The sequence below is a fragment of the Camelina sativa genome, chromosome 7 (genome assembly GCF_030686135.1).
Source record: "Camelina sativa cultivar CO46 ecotype springtype chromosome 7, ASM3068613v1".
Classification (NCBI taxonomy): Eukaryota; Viridiplantae; Streptophyta; class Magnoliopsida; order Brassicales; family Brassicaceae; genus Camelina; species Camelina sativa.
In genome coordinates this window covers 27819510-27837168 of record NC_141886.1, presented here as the reverse complement: position 1 = coordinate 27837168, position 17659 = coordinate 27819510, and the positions used below count along the sequence as shown (strand labels likewise).

At 37.9% G+C, this 17659-nt stretch overlaps 4 protein-coding genes and 1 non-coding gene across 10 annotated transcripts; 2 read left to right on the top strand and 3 right to left on the bottom strand.

Annotated features, from left to right (window-relative positions):
- Positions 1–51: 51 nt before the first annotated feature.
- Positions 52–7762, bottom strand: LOC104702679 (kinesin-like protein KIN-7M, chloroplastic). Of its 4 annotated transcripts, none has more exons than XM_010418580.3 (25): positions 6938–7762; positions 6736–6833; positions 6533–6622; positions 6383–6435; positions 6096–6161; positions 5929–5982; positions 5684–5743; positions 5392–5470; positions 5240–5307; positions 5053–5109; positions 4866–4970; positions 4358–4462; positions 4041–4148; positions 3811–3942; positions 3539–3721; positions 3274–3414; positions 2937–3074; positions 2647–2766; positions 2486–2536; positions 2344–2391; positions 2089–2226; positions 1200–1910; positions 581–722; positions 394–495; positions 52–283 (listed from the first exon to the last, which is right to left on the bottom strand). In XM_010418580.3, exons 1-24 carry the CDS (start codon positions 7282–7284, stop codon positions 410–412), a joined length of 3180 nt encoding a protein of 1059 aa, XP_010416882.1. In that variant the 5' UTR covers positions 7285–7762; the 3' UTR covers positions 52–283; positions 394–409. The 4 variants fall into 4 exon arrangements, with proteins under 4 accessions (XP_010416882.1, XP_087313354.1, XP_010416883.1 ...); XM_087457228.1 differs by having other exon boundaries at positions 4338–4462; positions 6938–7687; XM_010418581.3 differs by having other exon boundaries at positions 3274–3411; positions 6938–7687.
- A 1709-nt stretch (positions 7763–9471) lies between these two features.
- Positions 9472–12465, top strand: LOC104702678 (D-ribulose kinase). Of its 2 annotated transcripts, none has more exons than XM_010418579.3 (9): positions 9472–9670; positions 9752–9972; positions 10337–10480; positions 10621–10873; positions 10967–11099; positions 11195–11283; positions 11408–11685; positions 11808–11877; positions 12076–12465. In XM_010418579.3, the coding sequence occupies exons 3-9, from the start codon at positions 10353–10355 to the stop codon at positions 12280–12282; spliced, it is 1158 nt and encodes a 385-aa protein (XP_010416881.1). In that variant the 5' UTR covers positions 9472–9670; positions 9752–9972; positions 10337–10352; the 3' UTR covers positions 12283–12465. The 2 variants fall into 2 exon arrangements, with proteins under 2 accessions (XP_010416881.1, XP_010416880.1); XM_010418578.3 differs by having other exon boundaries at positions 9479–9670; positions 10341–10480.
- A 56-nt stretch (positions 12466–12521) lies between these two features.
- Positions 12522–12593, bottom strand: TRNAP-CGG (transfer RNA proline (anticodon CGG)). The gene has a single exon. It is a non-coding gene; the product is annotated as a tRNA-Pro (tRNA).
- Positions 12594–12655: 62 nt separating this feature from the next.
- Positions 12656–13781, top strand: LOC104702676 (uncharacterized). Its single transcript, XM_010418576.3, has 2 exons — positions 12656–13259; positions 13430–13781. The coding sequence occupies exons 1-2, from the start codon at positions 12693–12695 to the stop codon at positions 13589–13591; spliced, it is 729 nt and encodes a 242-aa protein (XP_010416878.1). The 5' UTR covers positions 12656–12692; the 3' UTR covers positions 13592–13781.
- On the bottom strand, positions 13252–17659 carry LOC104713578 (protein DETOXIFICATION 46, chloroplastic). Of its 2 annotated transcripts, XM_087457227.1 has the most exons (15): positions 17064–17659; positions 16273–16367; positions 16039–16147; positions 15896–15951; positions 15577–15632; positions 15353–15491; positions 15095–15232; positions 14940–15008; positions 14741–14851; positions 14529–14657; positions 14344–14421; positions 14174–14245; positions 14015–14077; positions 13822–13924; positions 13252–13565 (listed from the first exon to the last, which is right to left on the bottom strand). In XM_087457227.1, exons 1-14 carry the CDS (start codon positions 17536–17538, stop codon positions 13826–13828), a joined length of 1689 nt encoding a protein of 562 aa, XP_087313353.1. In that variant the 5' UTR covers positions 17539–17659; the 3' UTR covers positions 13252–13565; positions 13822–13825. The 2 variants fall into 2 exon arrangements, with proteins under 2 accessions (XP_087313353.1, XP_087313352.1); XM_087457226.1 differs by lacking the exon at positions 13252–13565 and having other exon boundaries at positions 13631–13924.

Genomic DNA, 17659 nt, shown 5'->3' with positions numbered 1-17659 from the left:
AGGCTAAAAAAGCATTTCTGTTCATTATATAAAAGATCGCAACGGAGAAGATGAACAGATTAACCCATTCTTTTTATACGCTATAAGATGAAGTAGAACATAGAAGTCAGTCTATATACTTTACCCTTCCTTTCCACCTTTTTGAATTGAAACTTAAAAGATATAACAACAAACACATTACATACAAGAAAAAAAAAAAAAGCCAACATGTAATAAAAGAATCCGAGCCTGCCGTTCTGGAAAATTTTAGCAAACAAACAGACTTCCATATACTTCTTGATACCTGCAAATTCACATACAATCTGTCTTTCAATAACAGAATGCCTAATGTTTTCGAACTAATGCATTTCGGATTTTAAAGATTTTGTGATGGTGGCTAAATAATGGAACTACCTTATAGTGTCGTGGGTCAAGACGGGAACGCGAACAGGCGATCAGAGATCTTGGTTCGGCAGATAGGGCATTCAGAGCAGGCAAGTGAACAAGATTTACAAACTGCATAAAAAGAGATATTGTGATCGTTTTAGGTTTACTTTAGTACTCAATGAAGGATACTCAGAAAAAGGAGAGTAAGACTTACGGCAGAAATGACGGCAAGGGAGGAGAATTGTGGCGGTCGGCAACTCAAAACAGACTTTACATATATGTGAGTTTGCATCAGCATTGGCTGCTGCAGCCGCCTGCGATTTCATCTCCTTCTCCTTCATCTCTTGCATTCTTGCCTATTATGTATATAAATCATTAAATGCAGACCAGAAAAACTATTTGATTTTGTGTTAAAGCTTATATCGTTTGAATGTGTGAGATGAATCATGTTTATCATTACCCGTACAAAGTTTAGATGATCACACACGGGTACAAAAGTTACATATCCCCAAAAATCGAGAAGACGTATTCAATACCCACCAGTAACTTGTCTTTATCAGTAAAAATCACTTGTATTATAGATATTTAGGACATGATATTTGAATATATTGGATCAGGCAAAGGCTATTTACATATGTTGAACCATATTTTCTTTGGGTGTTTTGAAGGTCTTAATATATGTTACCCGATCAGAAGGGCATAACATAAAGGATAAGGAACGAACAGGTAATGAGTATGTAGGTTTGCCTATAGCTAGACTGGGTCTTAATATCTACTCATAGACAGCTAAGAATGCTGAAAGAAAATAAAAGGCAAATTTGAAAAAGATTTACCTTAAGACGAGCAACAAGGGGTTCCTCCTTTGGCGTCTCTTCAGCCTTAGCAACTATTACTTCTTCATGTCCATTCACAACTTGTATTTCTTTCAAAATCGCACTGTGTTGACTCTTATTATCAAATCCTGTCGCTTCATCTTCCTTTGCAGGCTCGATTTCGTCCCTATTTGGTATAGACAAGGCTCCACTACTGGCTTTCTTCAACTTGGCAACAAGTACCCACATGTTGGCTAAATCGTTTTCGAGGGCCTCTTCTCTTCTCTTTGCCTCTTCCGCTTTTTTCTTATACTCTTCTTCTATGTATTGTTTCTCAGCTAACGTAGCCTCTAGTACTGCTTCTCGCTCTTTCCTTGCGTGCAATTCCATTGTGAGATTTTCTTGGTTGAGGTTCCATGAGTCTGAGATCCTTGCCTTTCTCCCTGGCCTTGTTCCATTGCGGTTCGCTACGCTGTTCATGGAGTTATTGTTACGTTTCTGAGCTGCCGCTGCTAAGTCTCTTGCAGCTACTAATTCTTTTTCTAGCTTTGCGTTTTGAAGCGAGAGCTTTGTAACTTCATCAGCTAGATTCTTCAGCTCAATAGCAGCTGCAGAGGCCAATTCCTTTGCGTATGAAGCTTCTTCCGCCAATTTTTGATTTTGCACTCGTAATCCACTCTTCTCCTCCACACTCAGCGCACTCTCTAACTTCAACTTTTCGTTCTCAATCTCCTGAAGTATAAAAACATCAACACTCATGTAAATATAATCAAAGGTTCGGTAAACATATATATTGTTGTGTGTTTTTCACAATCTCCTTGCAACCAGAGCAGATACTTATCAGGCATAGTTGTGAGAATGATGCGTGATTGCAAATTTGACAAAAGGGGTTGAGATTTTGATAAATTACCTGAGACTGTACTTTCTTTTTCAGCTCGTCTACATACTCTTCAGTCACAGCATCAGAACAAGACAGTGTGGACTTTTGACTCGATAATCGTTGCTCTAGAAGATGCACCTTTTCGTGTAATTCATTGTTCTCAGTACACTGCAGTTGTTAGAGCATGTGTATTTTTTTAGTAAGGATGAGTAATGAGATAATAGCCAAAAAAAAAATGATATGAAGAATGAAAAAGAGAAAAAGAGTCTGTGACTTAGAAGTGACCTTTTTCTGTAGTTGTTCTTGGAGAATACGATTATCCGCTGATATAATCTGATCCATATAGAACACAATTAGATATGTATTGACTTTAAGAAATCTTCCATTTTCGTTATAGAGAAAGCAATTATTCTAGAGAAACGTTTACCTCCAGCTCAAAGCTCTTCTCATTGCACTGTGTCATCAATCTCACAACTTTCTGAAAACAACAAAATAATTGAAATACCTTTAGCTGATCCACTTTGTGTGCACAACTGAAGACATTAACAGGGTAAAGGATCATGATAATAAGATGATAGATTAAATTACCTGTTGCCTTTCAATCGATGATGCATTAGCAATTGAAGCTTCACCACTCTCAGTTATTCGCTGTTCCAAGGATTTCATTTGTCTTTGCTTTTCTTGAATCTCTCTTTCTAGATTCTGGATCTGCATGCCAGAATATAATGAGTTCCATAAATATGAAAGGTAAATGAATGGCTTAAAGTGGAATGCTAATTAAGTTTAGCAGATGGTCTGGAGATGCATTTTCTGATTTTCAGAGTTAAAACTTGAAATTAGGTATATAAAAATCTAGAAAGATAAATAAGAATCTTTACTTGGGTCTTCGAGTTTTCAGGATCATTTATGGACTGGTCCACCATACGCTTTAGTGTGCTTGTGCTGAAGGCTATCTCACCAGCAAGCATCTTAACTTGTTCAACGAGGAGATCCATTTCATCCGGAGTCATAATGCCCTACAATATCCACAACTATCAAATGTTATTTTCTGTCAAGAACGCAGTGAAAAAATCATACTCATGGGTTATGAAAGGTTTAGTGGGTGCATGCGACACTGAATCGTTAAACACCCTTTTCTGTAACCATTTCTGTAACCATCTTCAAATAAATCAAATTCGATGTAAAAAAGATTAGGCTAAGAATTCCATAACTCACTTGAGTTAATTCTGCACCAGAACCAACCGGAGAGTTTTCATCCTTAAACTTGCTGGAAGACCGCCGCGCATCTGATGCAAGAGAGAGAGTCGAAGATGGAGATGCCAGATTATCACTATCCAAGAGCAGAGAGTCCAACTTCTGAAGAGCAAAAAGAAAAGAGAATGAGTCAATCTGGTATCAAATGTCTTGTGCAGTGAGGTACCAACAGTTAAAAAAGGATTACAGGAACACAGTGGTAATCAGATCTGAATTCCAAACTTACATCATCTTTACCAGCAGAAATGCTGCGCTGGTGAGCTGGTGTATCACCTAAATATCCAGGGATAGAATTCTTGGTAGAGACGAGTATGAGCTTTGTAAGCTTTTGGATTCTACTCATTAGAGCTGCTTTAGCTTCTTCTTCTTCTTCCAGTCTTGATTGCATCTTCACTTGACCTTCTTGTAGCTGTTAATAGAGTGATAGTTCTATTTATTCACCATTTAGAAATAAACTCAACCATTCATGAAATAACAAGGTCTCGGGGAAGTTAGAACCTGTTGCTTTAGGCTCAATAACTCTTCGTGACTGACACCAACAAGCACACCCCTTCTTAGCTGATCAAGTTCAACTTTGAGGGTCGAGATTTCTTTCTGATATTTCTTAATCAATGACTTCTCATCTATGATCTGTTTCAAAGTATATAAAAATGTATATTTTAGCCGAGGTTTAGGTTATGCCTTAGAGAAAAGTCATGTACTTCATGACCAGAAGCATAAGAAATCACCTTATTGCGTGAGGCATTAATTTCTATTCTCTTGGCCCTGCTGGCAAACTTCAATGTATTATGAGTTTCCTCCGTACTGCTTGACGCAGGAGTAACTGTACATATGAGCTATACCAGTTTATGGAAATAAAATCTTAATTAGCTTCTGATCATTGCAATCTTAGATTAACATCAGCATGCAGCGTATAACAAATAGCCAATATAAACAAACCAACATTGCCTTAAATATGCTAATGGAGACATCACAATAAACAATCAACTGTGCGAAACCACTACAGTGAAATGGGAAATATTCACCAGATACAGAAGAGTCGTACCGATACATGCCCATGCCCACTCAGTGAAGATTGCAGAAGACGAGTTAGCTTAGAGTCCCGAAACGGGACATGAGTTGTCTTGCCCTCAGTTAATTTTCCAATCACCTACATATTGAAACCATAAGAAATAGTTTATAATCAATACATCCTAAAAGTCCATTTGAAAGGTGTGGTGACTAGAGCTGTTATCCTTGACATAAGAACACAAAAAGGGAACAGATTTCTCAGAAAATAAAGGCATTGATCATAAAGATACAGTAGCACTACTAGATCAGTGCACTGAAGAATAAATTGAACAATAGCCCAAAATCTAATTTCAAAGCAACTGAAAATCCTTTCTGAGCCTCTAGTGCCACCAAATCGGATGTGGTAGCAAACCAGGTTATTCTTCTAAGTCAGCTTTTCATTATACTGTCATAGAAATTCTGATTTACATCGTATAATTATTGAAAAGGAAACATCTGACAAATTAAAAGAAAGCTCAAACAGAAGAGAGAGAGACACCTACAGTTCCAAGAGTCAGAAGACTCTTGTTGATGTATGCACCCTCTTTCCTCCTCAGTCCAGTTGTCTCAGTTTTGGAACTCTCCGATCCAGCTAAGTCAATCAAATTCTAAGCAAGAAAGAGACACACTAAGAGAGCTTCCCCATAAGACGAGCGATCTTATGCAATGAAAGAAGAAAGAAGCCCTTACTAGCTGAGAAAAAATAACTCCATCATATTGGTCTCCGTGAGCACTACTTTCAATCATCTGCAAACAAACAATAGTTGAAATTGACACTTTAATGCATAGCAAGGAAATTTGTAAGAGCGAAAGTATCTAAAGGACATTGAGAGGATCAAGAATAAATAATGGGATGTTCACCAAATTAAGGATGTACCAGTGTAAATATTGTGTGACTTCTACTGCTCATCAGGTTGAAATTATTTGAACCAACATGACGATGTTCTGCCATTGAAGATCAAAACAGTAATAAGGAGAGGCAACTATGAATATTTGAAAACATGTTTCAGCTGTAATTCTCCCAATTACCTTCCCCAGCTGCAATGAAAGATAATGCATGGCCTGGAGATAAAACAACTTCTTCCTTAATACCCTCAACATAGGTTCCCTAGAAACAATACCCACTCTTGATCAAACCAAGGTAATTTATAAAAAAATAAAGAAATGAGGATGGATGCAACGTGAAGAATTCATCAAATGTGTTCACCATCCTCATCCTTGTCAGAGAAAAACTAATCTAATCTAATCAGACAAAGAAGTGGATGCTCATGTCTGATACATTCGTAATTCATGTGCGAGAGCAAGAGAACAAGGTGGAAACCTGGGAATCCTCTCTAACACGTAAATTTTGCCCTGTTGGATCCAGTAAGTCATTTATCACCTGATACAAGTAAAAAAGTAAGCACTCATATAAAACAAAAGACAATGATGAGTTATCACACATATTACCAACACAAGGAGAGATATTCTTCAAAGAAACTATATTCGAGGCTAAAAGCCTTAACTCCAGGGTTTGTGTACAGTTTCAGTAATGCTATTATATTATGAATGAAAACTTTTGCATACCTCATTGTATATTTCAAGATATGAAACACGGAGCAGGAACTCTCTTCCGGTGGTCTGATATTTAAAATGATGTAAGAAATTAGCAGATATGACACTGTAATAGGTGCATGAAGAACTGTAAACCAATAAAGGACCATATAAGTTATAAGTAGAAGAAGATCCCTTACTTCCTGGATGATACTGAACACATCTTTTATTGCCAATGGTATGATTCCAGGATATTCTTGATCACCCTGTGCATATTGCAAATGAAGGAATTGGTCAACTATAAAATTCATAAGTCAACAATTTTAATCAAGATCTTCTCAACTTCTTATTAACACAAGCATGTAAATCAAACATTTATAAGCAACTATAATCACTCCATCTTTATATGATATCTCATATCCTTCACAACCCAGTAAACGTTATATGAAGCCAGTATAACCAAGTGGTGTATCCCAAAAACACTTACATGCATTGTATGCGTTTTTCCACTGCTTGTAACACCATAAGCAAAAACGGTTCCTGTCAAATTGCCAATACATAGTCAGAATGCTTCGTTAAAGGTATCTCAATGACAATACAAATCTAGTTTAATTGATCACCCGGCTATACTCCTTACCATTAACACCTTCCATTGCTGCCTTGACTACAGGTTTTGCAGCTACATCATATACCTCTGGAGTTGTTGCTTGTGGTCCAAAAACTTTATCTGGTATCAACAAATACGGAAGAACATTCATTGAACAAACCTAGGCGACCAAATCTATAATCAATGAAACAGTAAATTAAATTTTATCTCCGGCAATAAATTCAGATCAATACCAAATGCGTAAGCTGTGAGCGGATTATATTCATTCCTGACCATCTTATCCGCGTCAGGATACCAAACAATCTCATCTCCTCTTTGATATTCCCTCTCACTGCAATCGAAAATCGACAGAGTATGAATTCACATTTTCAATCCCAAACTAATCGTGAAATTGCATCCAACAGATCTGTTATTCCGCTTCCAGATCTACCGTACCTCATCGGACGAAACCTGACGGTGACGGAGATGCTATCTCGCTCAGAGGTAATAGTCTGCACAGACTCGCCAATTTCCGATGGGTAAGAGACAGACGGTTGGGCCCCATAAGTCCCGGAGACGCCGATTGGACCGGAATCGGAAGTGGTACGAGTAATTGACATAGATCGGGAGCCGCTCACAGCGCCGGAATTGTAAACGGAAGAAGTAGGCGTAGAAGAACAGCGAGGTAATAGACGGTTGTTTATATGAGAGGAAGAAGTAGACGAAGCCGAAGAGTACGGACTCGGAGGTCTACGGTGTGAGAAAGGAGAACGACTCCTAGTTCTAGATGACGATGAAGCCATTCACTTACTCAAAGAGGAGGGAATTAACTCGTTTAAACTCGGTGACTCGGTTTTCGAATCGGTGACTCGGTTTGCGAATCGGTGAAAGAAGAAAGAATCAAGCAAAAACCACCAAATGTGAAGACGAAGAGAATGTGTCAGTGGAAGCTCACATGGCTGGGGTCAGAAAAAGCAAATATGCTCTTCATTTCTTCTTCTTCTTCTTCTTCTTCTTCTTCTCTCTCTTCTCTTTCTCTACTTTACTTTACCATGGTTAAGCGACGCGATGGTGAGAAAAAGGAGAGTGAGACCACAAGGAGAGAGCGATTGTTTCGTCTTCTTCACGCGACGGTGGTGAAGAGAGAGAGAGAGAGATTGAGAGATATTTTCTTTTGGTGACAGCGTCTTTTTTGGTTTTTTGGGTGTTTCAGATTTTGAATTTTTGATTAAACAAATTACTATTTTTTACACTGTGTGCTGACGTGGCTGGCTCAAAGGTAATTTTTGAGGTTTGAACGTGGTTGAGGATTTAAATAACCGCGAACCGGAATCAAAAAGGTTTTCGAATTTTTAAAGAAACCGAACGAGCGGGAGGAACGATAGGTCAGTAAAAATAGTGATTTCTCTTTTTTGCCCTTTACTTCTTCAATGTTTTGTTCCGGTTCATCCTAAACCAACCAAATTGAAATTTTAGTGAAAAATCAATCCAATTTCAACCGTATGTATATTTAGGAATCTTTTCCAACACCAAGATTAAAAAAATCTAGTGCTAATAATTTTTTGTTGGGATCTTTTTCAAATAGTCTTTTCATCAAGTTCCAATACAAAATGGAACATTATGTTAGATTCTACATAACTGCAAGGCTAGTATGCAACATGTCGAATAGATTCAGTACCGAATTTAATAAATAGCTAAATGAAAGGAAACATAATCCTTAAATAGATGGTGTACTATTAAATCCTGCAAATTGCAAAAGACAAAATATTTACGTTTTTTTTAAAAAATAAAATAAAATGATAATCCAACAAAATGCAGTTATTACGAGCACGTATATCTCATTTTTTTCTGTCTAAAATATGCTTATGTTACACATCTATTGAATTGAATATGTGGGTCCTTAAAATTAATGATACTAATTTAAATTAGTGAGAGTGTTTTGCTTCTCGAAGGTGGTTGTCATATCTCTCCCACTTCTTGAGCTCCACAGCACATCTGTCTCACACGTGCATGCTTTTTCTCCCTCACGTGTCATGTGATGTGATGTTATTATGTGATTTTTTGTGCTATCAATATGATATTTCAATATTATGTACGGTGTAAAAAATAACAAGTATGCATTATAAATTTAAAATAGCATATGCTTGTACATTTTATTTTTTTTTGTGTAGAGAAGTTTGGTGCTAATAATAGATAATACAAGTAATAAGATGTCATCATTATTAGTCTCTGTTTTAGAAATCGTTAGGCGCTAGTCGGGTGATTAGAGTGGGCCTAGCATCTAACAAGAAAATCGGAGATTAAACGGAAATTAATTGGAGACTAGTTTTAGGGTTATTTTATTAAATTATTAATAAAATTCAAATATATAAAATTAAATATATGAATAATTCTGTTTGTATTAAAAAAATATCAAATAAAATATAAAATTATAGTATTGTCTTTAAAATTACCGTAAACACATAAAAACATAATTTTAAAAGAAATTTTTATGATTTTTCATTAAAATTTTGTACATTATTTATTGTAAAACATCATAAAATCTTAATTTAAATGTAAATAACAAAAATATATATATTTGATTTATATTTTATTTTAAAAATAATCGGTATATATAAAATTAAGCGGGAAATAATCGGATTAAACAGATTATAATCAAATTAGACATATATAATTGGATAATCGATGTTAGGTAGGGATTAGTCGTTAATCAAGGCAGAGAGAGTCCGCCTAGTGATTTTGGGGGACGTAAGTGGTAGGCAGCGGAGATTTTTAAAACAGGATTATTAGTCGTGGGCCGAAGCTAAAGTAGGCCTACAAGGGTCCATTTCTGAATATGCCAAACGAAAACCGCACGCGTAGAGAACGTGCAGCCCAACTGTTTTGGTTGAATGAGTACTACTACTGGAGTGTAAATTAAATAACACGGAAGGCTAAAATGGTAAATGTATTTATAAAATTAGAAAAAGAAAAAAAAAAAAATATTGTTCAAATGGAGCAATCCCAATCCAACGGTCAAGACGAACTTGCAAGCTCCCTTATCTATGGAGTTTGGAAGAAAGGAAAGAAAGAAAAAAAACAGCCTCAGAAACGAAGAAGGGGAAGAGAGCCACAGAGTGAGAGAGATGCTGATGCTTGGTCAGTTTCAGATATCTTCGTTTGAGCTCTTCACATCTCCAAAACAATCAGGTAAACATGATGATTCTTCGATTTACGGAAGGTATTTATTTAATCTAGGAGATCCTGAATCGTGATGATTTTAATCTCCAGGGTGTTCCTCTAGTTCAAGGAGTGTTCCTATACCCAGAAATCGTTTTTACTGTAATTTAGGCAGGAGCTCTGATTTCAGAGTTATGGCTGATGATAAAGGAACCAACTTTGAAAAACTTTATCTGGGTATGGATTTTGGTACTTCTGGAGCTCGATTTACAGTTATTGACGAGAAAGGAGAGATTAAAGCTGAAGGAAAAAGAGAATATCCTCCTTTCATGGTAAACTCATTTCGAAACTATAGCTAACTGTCAGTTGTTCACTTTGATTGGTTTAAGTCTTTGTCAAAGCCAAACTAATTGCTGGTTTCTTGTGTCATCATCATTTCTTGGTTGGGTTTGTTATTGATTTGATGGGTTTCTTGGTGGTTCAATGGTACTTTTTTTTTACTCAGCACATATAAAGAAGTGGGAGAGTTACCAGAATTCTTATGCTCAATGGGTTTATTGATTTGCTGTCTTGTTGTTTATACCAAATGAGGATTTGGGAATCTTTCTACGTATATGAATTACAAGTTCTGAGCTAATCTATGAACAATATCAAAGAAAAAAAGCTATGGACTGAGACGTTTGTTTTGTTATCTAGATAGAAAGAAGAAAGCATGGATTGGGTAAGCTCATGGAAAGCAACTCTTTTTTCGCTGCTAGAGGACATTCCGGCTACCGTTCGCTCCCTCGTCTCATCTATTTCGCTTGATGGAACTTCCGCAACAACTCTCATCTTAAACAGGCATGTGCTGATTTGGTTTTCAGTCTCATTGTTGTTACTAATTTATCTAGTATACTTAAGCATCATCAGTCATCATAGCTAAATGAAATCATTAAACTGTTGTTTTAAATCCCCTTTGCTTGTTCACTTATGTGTAGCAGTGAAAATGGGGAAGTTCTGTGTCAACCTTTCCTCTACAACCAGAGCTGTCCTGATGCTCTGCCAGAGGTTAAGTCTATAGCGCCAGAGAACCACACAGTCTGCTCTGGTTCTTCTACATTGTGCAAACTTGTCTCATGGTGGAACACTGAGGTGCCGAACAGAGAATCAGCTGTATTGCTGCATCAGGCAGATTGGTTGTTATGGTTACTTCATGGCAGACTCGGAGTGTCAGATTACAATAACGCCTTGAAGGTAACATCGTGAAGTATTTTCTGCATTTAAGCAGAAATTGTAGAAGAAAATGTAACTCACAAAAGTGCTGTCCTATCTTGGATTTGAGTGCAGGTGGGCTATGACCCCGAGAGTGAATCATATCCATCATGGTTGCTAAGTCAGCCTTATTCTCAGTTATTACCTACGGTGCAAGCTCCTGGAACATCAATAGGCCTTCTGAAAGAAAGCCTCAGAAGACAATTCGGTAAAATTTTCTTACATCTAACATAAAAAACCAGTGAAAAAGCAAACGAAGGATTTGATCAGGATTTGTTTCAATCTTCTTTTTGGCTTGATCAGGGTTTCCGGATGATTGCATTGTCTGCACCGGTACAACTGATAGTATAGCTGCATTTCTTGCAGCACGTGCGACTGAACCTGGGAAAGCAGTGAGAACTCTGCAATACTCTTTGAATATTATTTATCTCTCAGCTATACTCTTAACCTTTCTGTGTGCCACATATTGATCTCTGTATTACGAAATGATTCTTTGGTTCTAATTCTTTGCCAAAGGTAACTTCATTGGGTTCAACCTTAGCCATCAAACTTCTCAGCACCAAAAGAGTTGATGATGCGAGGTATGGAGTCTACAGCCACCGCCTGGATGACAAATGGTTGGTCGGAGGAGCTTCCAACACTGGTGGAGCAGTTCTCAGACAGCTCTTTAGTGACGAACAGTTAGAAAGACTGAGCCAAGAAATTAATCCTATGGTCGCATCTTCTCTAGATTACTATCCTCTTCAAAGCAGTGGTGAAAGATTCCCCGTAGCTGATCCTAACTTGGCTCCAAGGTTTGTCCTTTCTAATGCTCTCACAAAGTGCTTCCGTATAAGTAACAAGGAAGGTTTCTATTAATCTTCCCTCAAAGCATTAGTAGAGATTCACTTACAAAACATGTCTTTACATATTGCAGATTACTTCCACGCCCAGAAAGCAACGTTGAATATTTGCATGGTATATTGGAATCAATCGCACGTATTGAGGTACTAACAACCATCTCTATGTGGTTGCTACTGAGTTCCACATGACTCATAGCAACATTCGGAACAAAATGGTTGTGAAACTACTGCAATATTGTTTTTTATTTCGAACTCCACATCTGAGCATATATTCAGGCTCCACATCTGAGCATATATTCAGTAATAGTGTCTCACTATGGTGTCGGATGTTAACAATATCAGGGGAAAGGCTACAAGTTGTTGAAAGAGTTGGGAGCAACGGAAGCCGAGGAAGTTTTCACAGCAGGAGGTGGAGCCAAGAACGACAAGTGGATAAGAATAAGGCAACGAGTTCTAGGTTTGCCTGTGAAAAAAGCTGTCCACACGGAAGCGTCTTATGGAGCTTCTCTTCTTGCACTGAAGGGCGCAAAACAGAACATGGATCTGTAAAACAGAACATATTTTCAAGACCAGAGCATGTGAACAAAGAATTTGTGCATAGAACACATTTTCTTGTTAGTATTCGGCATATACCAAATGGTTGTATTGTAGTCTTGTTATCGAACATACAAATTCTCATGCAATTTTGCTGTTTTAAACGCTACAAAACGAATTAACGGTATTTGTGCGAAACCATGAGCGTCAACAAAATTTAATGTAACCATGAACGTCAACAAAATTTAATGTACGGGGTGTTCCGAGAATCGAACTCGGGACCTCTCGCACCCGAAGCGAGAATCATACCACTAGACCAAACACCCATTTTGTTCATTTTTAACAAAACATATATTAATCAAAAGAATATTATAAACCCCATAAAACTCACAGAGCAGAAGAGGAGGAGACCATAGACGACTGCAATGGCGACTCTAAAATCATCGACTTTGACTTACTTGATCCACTATCTTCTCCGACATCCTAAACCAACATCTCCTCTTTGTCTGTTCCTTAGACCCTTTCCTTCGTCTATATTAACTTGTAAATCCAATCACCATGACAAGGGTTGCTTCCCGTCGATCTCCTCCTCTTCTTTACCTCTTCCACGTCCTTATATCTCACACTCTCACTCCTTCTCTACTCTCCTCGTACCTAAATCATTCTCTTCAGTTGTCGAATCAGAACAAGATGAAGACGACGTGTCTGTAGCCTCTTTTAGCGAGAATAACGATGATGAAGAAGAAGATGGGTCGGAGTTGGAGAGTACAATGGTTTCCATAAAAGAAAGTGGAAGAAGCTCTGAAATATCTCAAGAGATGATGCCCGAGATCTCTTCTTTGAAATTGTCGGCGAAGGAGAAGAAAAGGCTTGCTTCTTACGCGAACAGTTTGGGCGACAAACTCAAGTCTCAGCTCGTAGGCAAGTCCGGCGTTACGGATTCAGTCGTCCTCTCCTTCTTAGAGACGCTGGAGAAGAACGAGCTCTTAAAGGTATAAACTTTATTGTTACTACTATGTAATAAACCAACATTCGGATTGTGTAGTTTAACTGTAGTTTCCACTGGAAGAGTTAATTGTTTTTGATCAATGAAATGGATTCAAGTCTGAGCTTGAGACTCACTGTGGTGACTTGACTTAAGCTGGATTGATTCCGTGAATAGGTGAAAATACACAGAACATGCCCTGGAGAGCTAGAGGACATACTTCTGCATTTGGAGGAAGCCACTGGTTCAGTAATAGTCGGGCAAATTGCGCGGACTGTTATATTGTATCGTCCAAGTCCCACCAAATTGAAAGCTGAGGAGGAGAAAACAAAGAGGTAATAGAAGAGTAAAGAGTTTCACCAGATTGATTGCACCATCTTTTAACTAGGCAATGCCTTTTTATGCCAAGACAGTCTTGGCAAGACTTTTCCATTTCAATAAAAATATATTTTCCTGTTCTTCCAAGAATACAATTTGAAAAGTATATGTTTTTCATTGATCTACAACTGAATGAAGCTCTTCTTCTCTATTCCTTAAGACTTTTTCAAGTGATGTATACGGTGACTTACTGAGCTACGCAGCTTTCACTTTCTCAGCATTTTGGCTAGTATCTTCCGAGTAAAGTACACCGTCCCGCGATAGAAGGCGGAAAAGAGATAAAGAAAACCGAGCCTGAAATAATATTCATGTTAGATATAAGACGAGCAAAAGATATGTGAAGTTTGGGTTAAAGTGGCTTAGTAAAGGTGTAGCAATATTTACCCATTGGAATCCCACAAGCGCGTACCAGCATCCTCTCAAGCCAAATCCTCCATTGCTCAGGAGCTATAATGTACACAATGCAACGAGGATAGAGTTACAGAAACCTATTTCGGAATTCAGGAGAGTGATGGAGAGATTGAGGATAAAAGGATTAAGTACCATAAGTAGAAGCCCAGCAACCACAAAGCATCCAGTCATTGACAAGCTGATATATCTAAGATCTCTTCCAGCCTTCATTTTACAGACAACAATTTTAGTTCTTTTGGATCAGTGTTGCAGGTGTTATCTTTACAAGGATATTCTGAGACACAAAAGTATGATTTATCTACCAATAAGGTGCCTTCGAGGCTGTGAGTACTCGCTGTGATGGATAAAGCAAGGAAATATGGTATTATGACCTTGTGCATCTGTCACAATACCGAATGAAAAAATGTCTTTGAAACTTGTCATTCTTGAAAATGTGTGACTGGGAGAACATATGAGACAAATTCTAAAGAAAAGGGAAACAAAATACCTCGACTGTGACAACCTTGTCATGTGTGAAGATGCCAGGGAACAGCCATGGAATTGCTGTGCCAATGGTTCCGACTACTATTCCTAGCGTAGCGCCAATAATAACAAGGGACTTCAGAAGCATTCTAGCCTACATAGAGACAACAGTAAATTCAGAGTTGCTTCAGGCAACAGTAAAAGCTGACGCTTTTGACTCTCGATTTTTTCACCTACCTTAGGCAAATTGCGATTGACTCCGAATAATAACTCAGGCATGAAGGACTGTGCAGTTTGAGAGAGTGGCTCCCCCCAAACCGTACTCATGGAATATGTCTGAAGCATAACCTAGAGACCAAAAGAGCCAAAGAAATTAGTATGGAGAAAACTCAAATCATGAAATATCGTTGAAGTGAGATATAAACGGACATATCACCTGATGAGCAGCTATGACGCTTGTACCCATTGATGTAGCAAAGTACACAAGGAGCGTATAAAACAAAACCTAAGGGGACAAAACAAAAATCACAGATAAGAAAGAGGCCATCCTGTGGCAAATGAGTGTCCCTATAGAGATAAGAGAAGTAGAACCTTTGACATCATAGTTATAAAGACTGGGGCAGCGAGCCCAAAGATCGTCAAAAGTTCACTTGGAGAAGGAACACAGAATGAGAAAGCACTGTATCCTTTCTTGTTTAATGCGTCCATCATCATATAAGCTGCAACAACCTAAAACATATCGCATTAAGACAGACTATAGTATTCACTAGCTGATATGATATGACCAGACAAGAATATTTCAGTTCCAAAATCAGAACTTCGATTGGAATCTAATAGATTTCAGCTTACTTGTGACACCATGGTTGCCCAAGCTGCACCTGCTATACCATATCCTAGAAAGGTGCATAAGACCACATCACCAACACCATTTATGACACTAGCAACTGCCAATGCCTTTAGAGGTCCCCATGAGTCTTTCATACCAAGACTAAGATAAAAACAAAAAAAAGAATGTAACACCAGAATATCAGTGAAACACAATCCTAGCGGTATGTAAAAACGCAAATAGGGACCTTGCACTTTGAGCAACCCATCCAATGAGAACAGCTGGCCATGCTAAACCACGAATCTGAAAATGGAAAATATAAATCGTCAAAACAAAAGAAGAAAGAGTAAGTAATGTAAACTAATTTTTTCGCAAAGAATTAACAAAATTCAAGGCTATTAGCATGGATCGAACTTAGTCTAACATGTGCATCTTCAGACAGATTCACATGGAACAACCATACTTTTTGTCTGTACGCATACAGTTAACGCACTCACCAAAGCTCACAAAACATTATAATATGAAAATTCACAACACAAAAGGGTTTACCAAGATAGAGTATTAACCTGAACATATGTATTGGCCGCCGGGACAATATCAGCATTCTTTACCCCTGTAAAAGCTGAAAGAAGACTAAACAGTTAACAGTCTGTTAATTTACTGCTAGTCACAAACTTGCTACTGGTCAAATACAAATATCACTTGTTACCAGTTAATGCCCAGGTACCAAACAGTCTTGTAAACAACATCATTGTGACTCCACAAGCCAACCCAATGAAAAGCAAGATCGATATCTGATGTTGTACTTCATCTTTATCCTGCATAAGCACTAATTTATTAGGATTTGCTAATAATGTGCACTTGGAAATACTTGATTTTGCTTATGGTTAATGACTAAAAGGTATTACAGGCCAAATTCATAGTTCAAGAACGATAAACTGACCCGCCGAGCAAGAGAGGTGGCAACAAGATTTGAAGTAGCAACCGAGAGGAACATGAACGTATAACACAAATAATCACAGATTACGGTTGCAGGACCTGTTTCATCCATAGTGAAATTGGAATTACTGCTACTTGAACCAGTAACCCCAGCGTGGAACATAACAAAGGGAAGAACAATCGGATGTTCCCAGTTTGAGTAATTACATTCAAGGTTTAATATAAATCAAAAGTTTTGAGAAATCAAAGCGATGACTGAAATCTGAAACTTACATTCATCTTTGTTTCCAAATTGACAATCAAACAAGACAGTTACCTTGCTTTATGGAACCTAAAGATCCTATTTTCCCCTCAGTAGTCTTAAACTAATCAGACAGAAAACAAGAGAAAGCTAAAGCAGCAACTTTTGGTAAGTTCAACACACACAAAATTAAGCACCTTTCAAATACGTCATTAAAGAAAGGTTAGTGCTTTTCCAGCACATCACAAGAGATAAACACATACAGGCCCACTTAAGATTTCGAGGTTACACACAGATGATGAAAAGAGAGTAAAACTCCTCAGTCCTCACAAAATCTGAAGAAAAAAAGGCTAAAAGTTTTGTTCTTTTTGTGTGGTTAAAATTGATAAAACAATGTTTATCAGAACAGGTAACAAAGAGCAAAGAGACTCATTTCAAAATTCACCACTTTTTTCCAGTTCAACTTGAGGAATCAAAAAAGCCAAGAACCAACATTTTACGAAATCCAGTAAAGCAAACTCAGAGTCTATTGGTGGGTATTGTATAGTCATTACCTAAAGCAGCGAGCTCGAGTGAGCTTCCTTGACCAATCACCGCCGTATCAATGAGACTCATCAACGGCCCACATAGCCACAGTCCGGCGGCAGGTCCGGTAAACATGACGATCTCTTTCATCTGTCCCCAAATGCTCTGATTAGCCAAGTCATCTACCTTGACAGCTTCTACTTCCACTTCAACAGGAGAAATCGAACCATTTCCATCTCCTTGAAGCTCAATCACTTCTTCCTCCGTAATCGACCCATTTCCGCTTTCTCCATCAACAACAAGCTCCTGATTGGGACTTGCGCAGTTTCTTATAAATCTGTTAAACTCCAAGGACTTTGCTCCGGAAACAGAGGAGCTCCTCCTGAAACTCGGGAGTGGAGGCTTCCATGACCTTAAACTGATTATTGAAGATCGGAATGGTAGCTTTGGGTTAGAAGAAATCGAAGAAACTGTAAAAGATAAGGCTTTGCACTGGATTTGCATCGTTTCTTGATGCTCAAATTCAAAGGCAAACAAATAAAAATTGCGGCTTTGAAAAGCTTCCCGGCGTTTGATAATAATAAAACAGATAGAAAACAACACAACTCTCCTCAAGTCTGTGACT

Excerpts from the sequence above, each read along its gene's own strand:
- LOC104702676 (XM_010418576.3), top strand. The coding sequence starts at position 12,693 with ATGGCGACTCTAAAATCATCGACTTTGACTTACTTGATCCACTATCTT. Across the intron at positions 13,260-13,429 it reads AGAAGAACGAGCTCTTAAAG|GTGAAAATACACAGAACATG; the intron begins GTATAAACTTTA and ends TTCCGTGAATAG.
- LOC104713578 (XM_087457227.1), bottom strand. The coding sequence starts at position 17,538 with ATGCAAATCCAGTGCAAAGCCTTATCTTTTACAGTTTCTTCGATTTCT. Across the intron at positions 14,422-14,528 it reads ACAAGGTTGTCACAGTCGAG|ATGCACAAGGTCATAATACC; the intron begins GTATTTTGTTTC and ends GTATTGTGACAG. Across the intron at positions 14,246-14,343 it reads GCCTCGAAGGCACCTTATTG|GCTGGAAGAGATCTTAGATA; the intron begins GTAGATAAATCA and ends TGTAAAATGAAG.
- LOC104702678 (XM_010418578.3), top strand. The coding sequence starts at position 9,526 with ATGGAGTTTGGAAGAAAGGAAAGAAAGAAAAAAAACAGCCTCAGAAAC. Across the intron at positions 11,100-11,194 it reads AAGCCTCAGAAGACAATTCG|GGTTTCCGGATGATTGCATT; the intron begins GTAAAATTTTCT and ends TGGCTTGATCAG. Across the intron at positions 11,686-11,807 it reads GATCCTAACTTGGCTCCAAG|ATTACTTCCACGCCCAGAAA; the intron begins GTTTGTCCTTTC and ends TACATATTGCAG.
- LOC104702679 (XM_010418580.3), bottom strand. The coding sequence starts at position 7,284 with ATGGCTTCATCGTCATCTAGAACTAGGAGTCGTTCTCCTTTCTCACAC. Across the intron at positions 5,110-5,239 it reads GTCACACAATATTTACACTG|ATGATTGAAAGTAGTGCTCA; the intron begins GTACATCCTTAA and ends GTTTGTTTGCAG. Across the intron at positions 723-1,199 it reads CCCTTGTTGCTCGTCTTAAG|GCAAGAATGCAAGAGATGAA; the intron begins GTAAATCTTTTT and ends TATACATAATAG.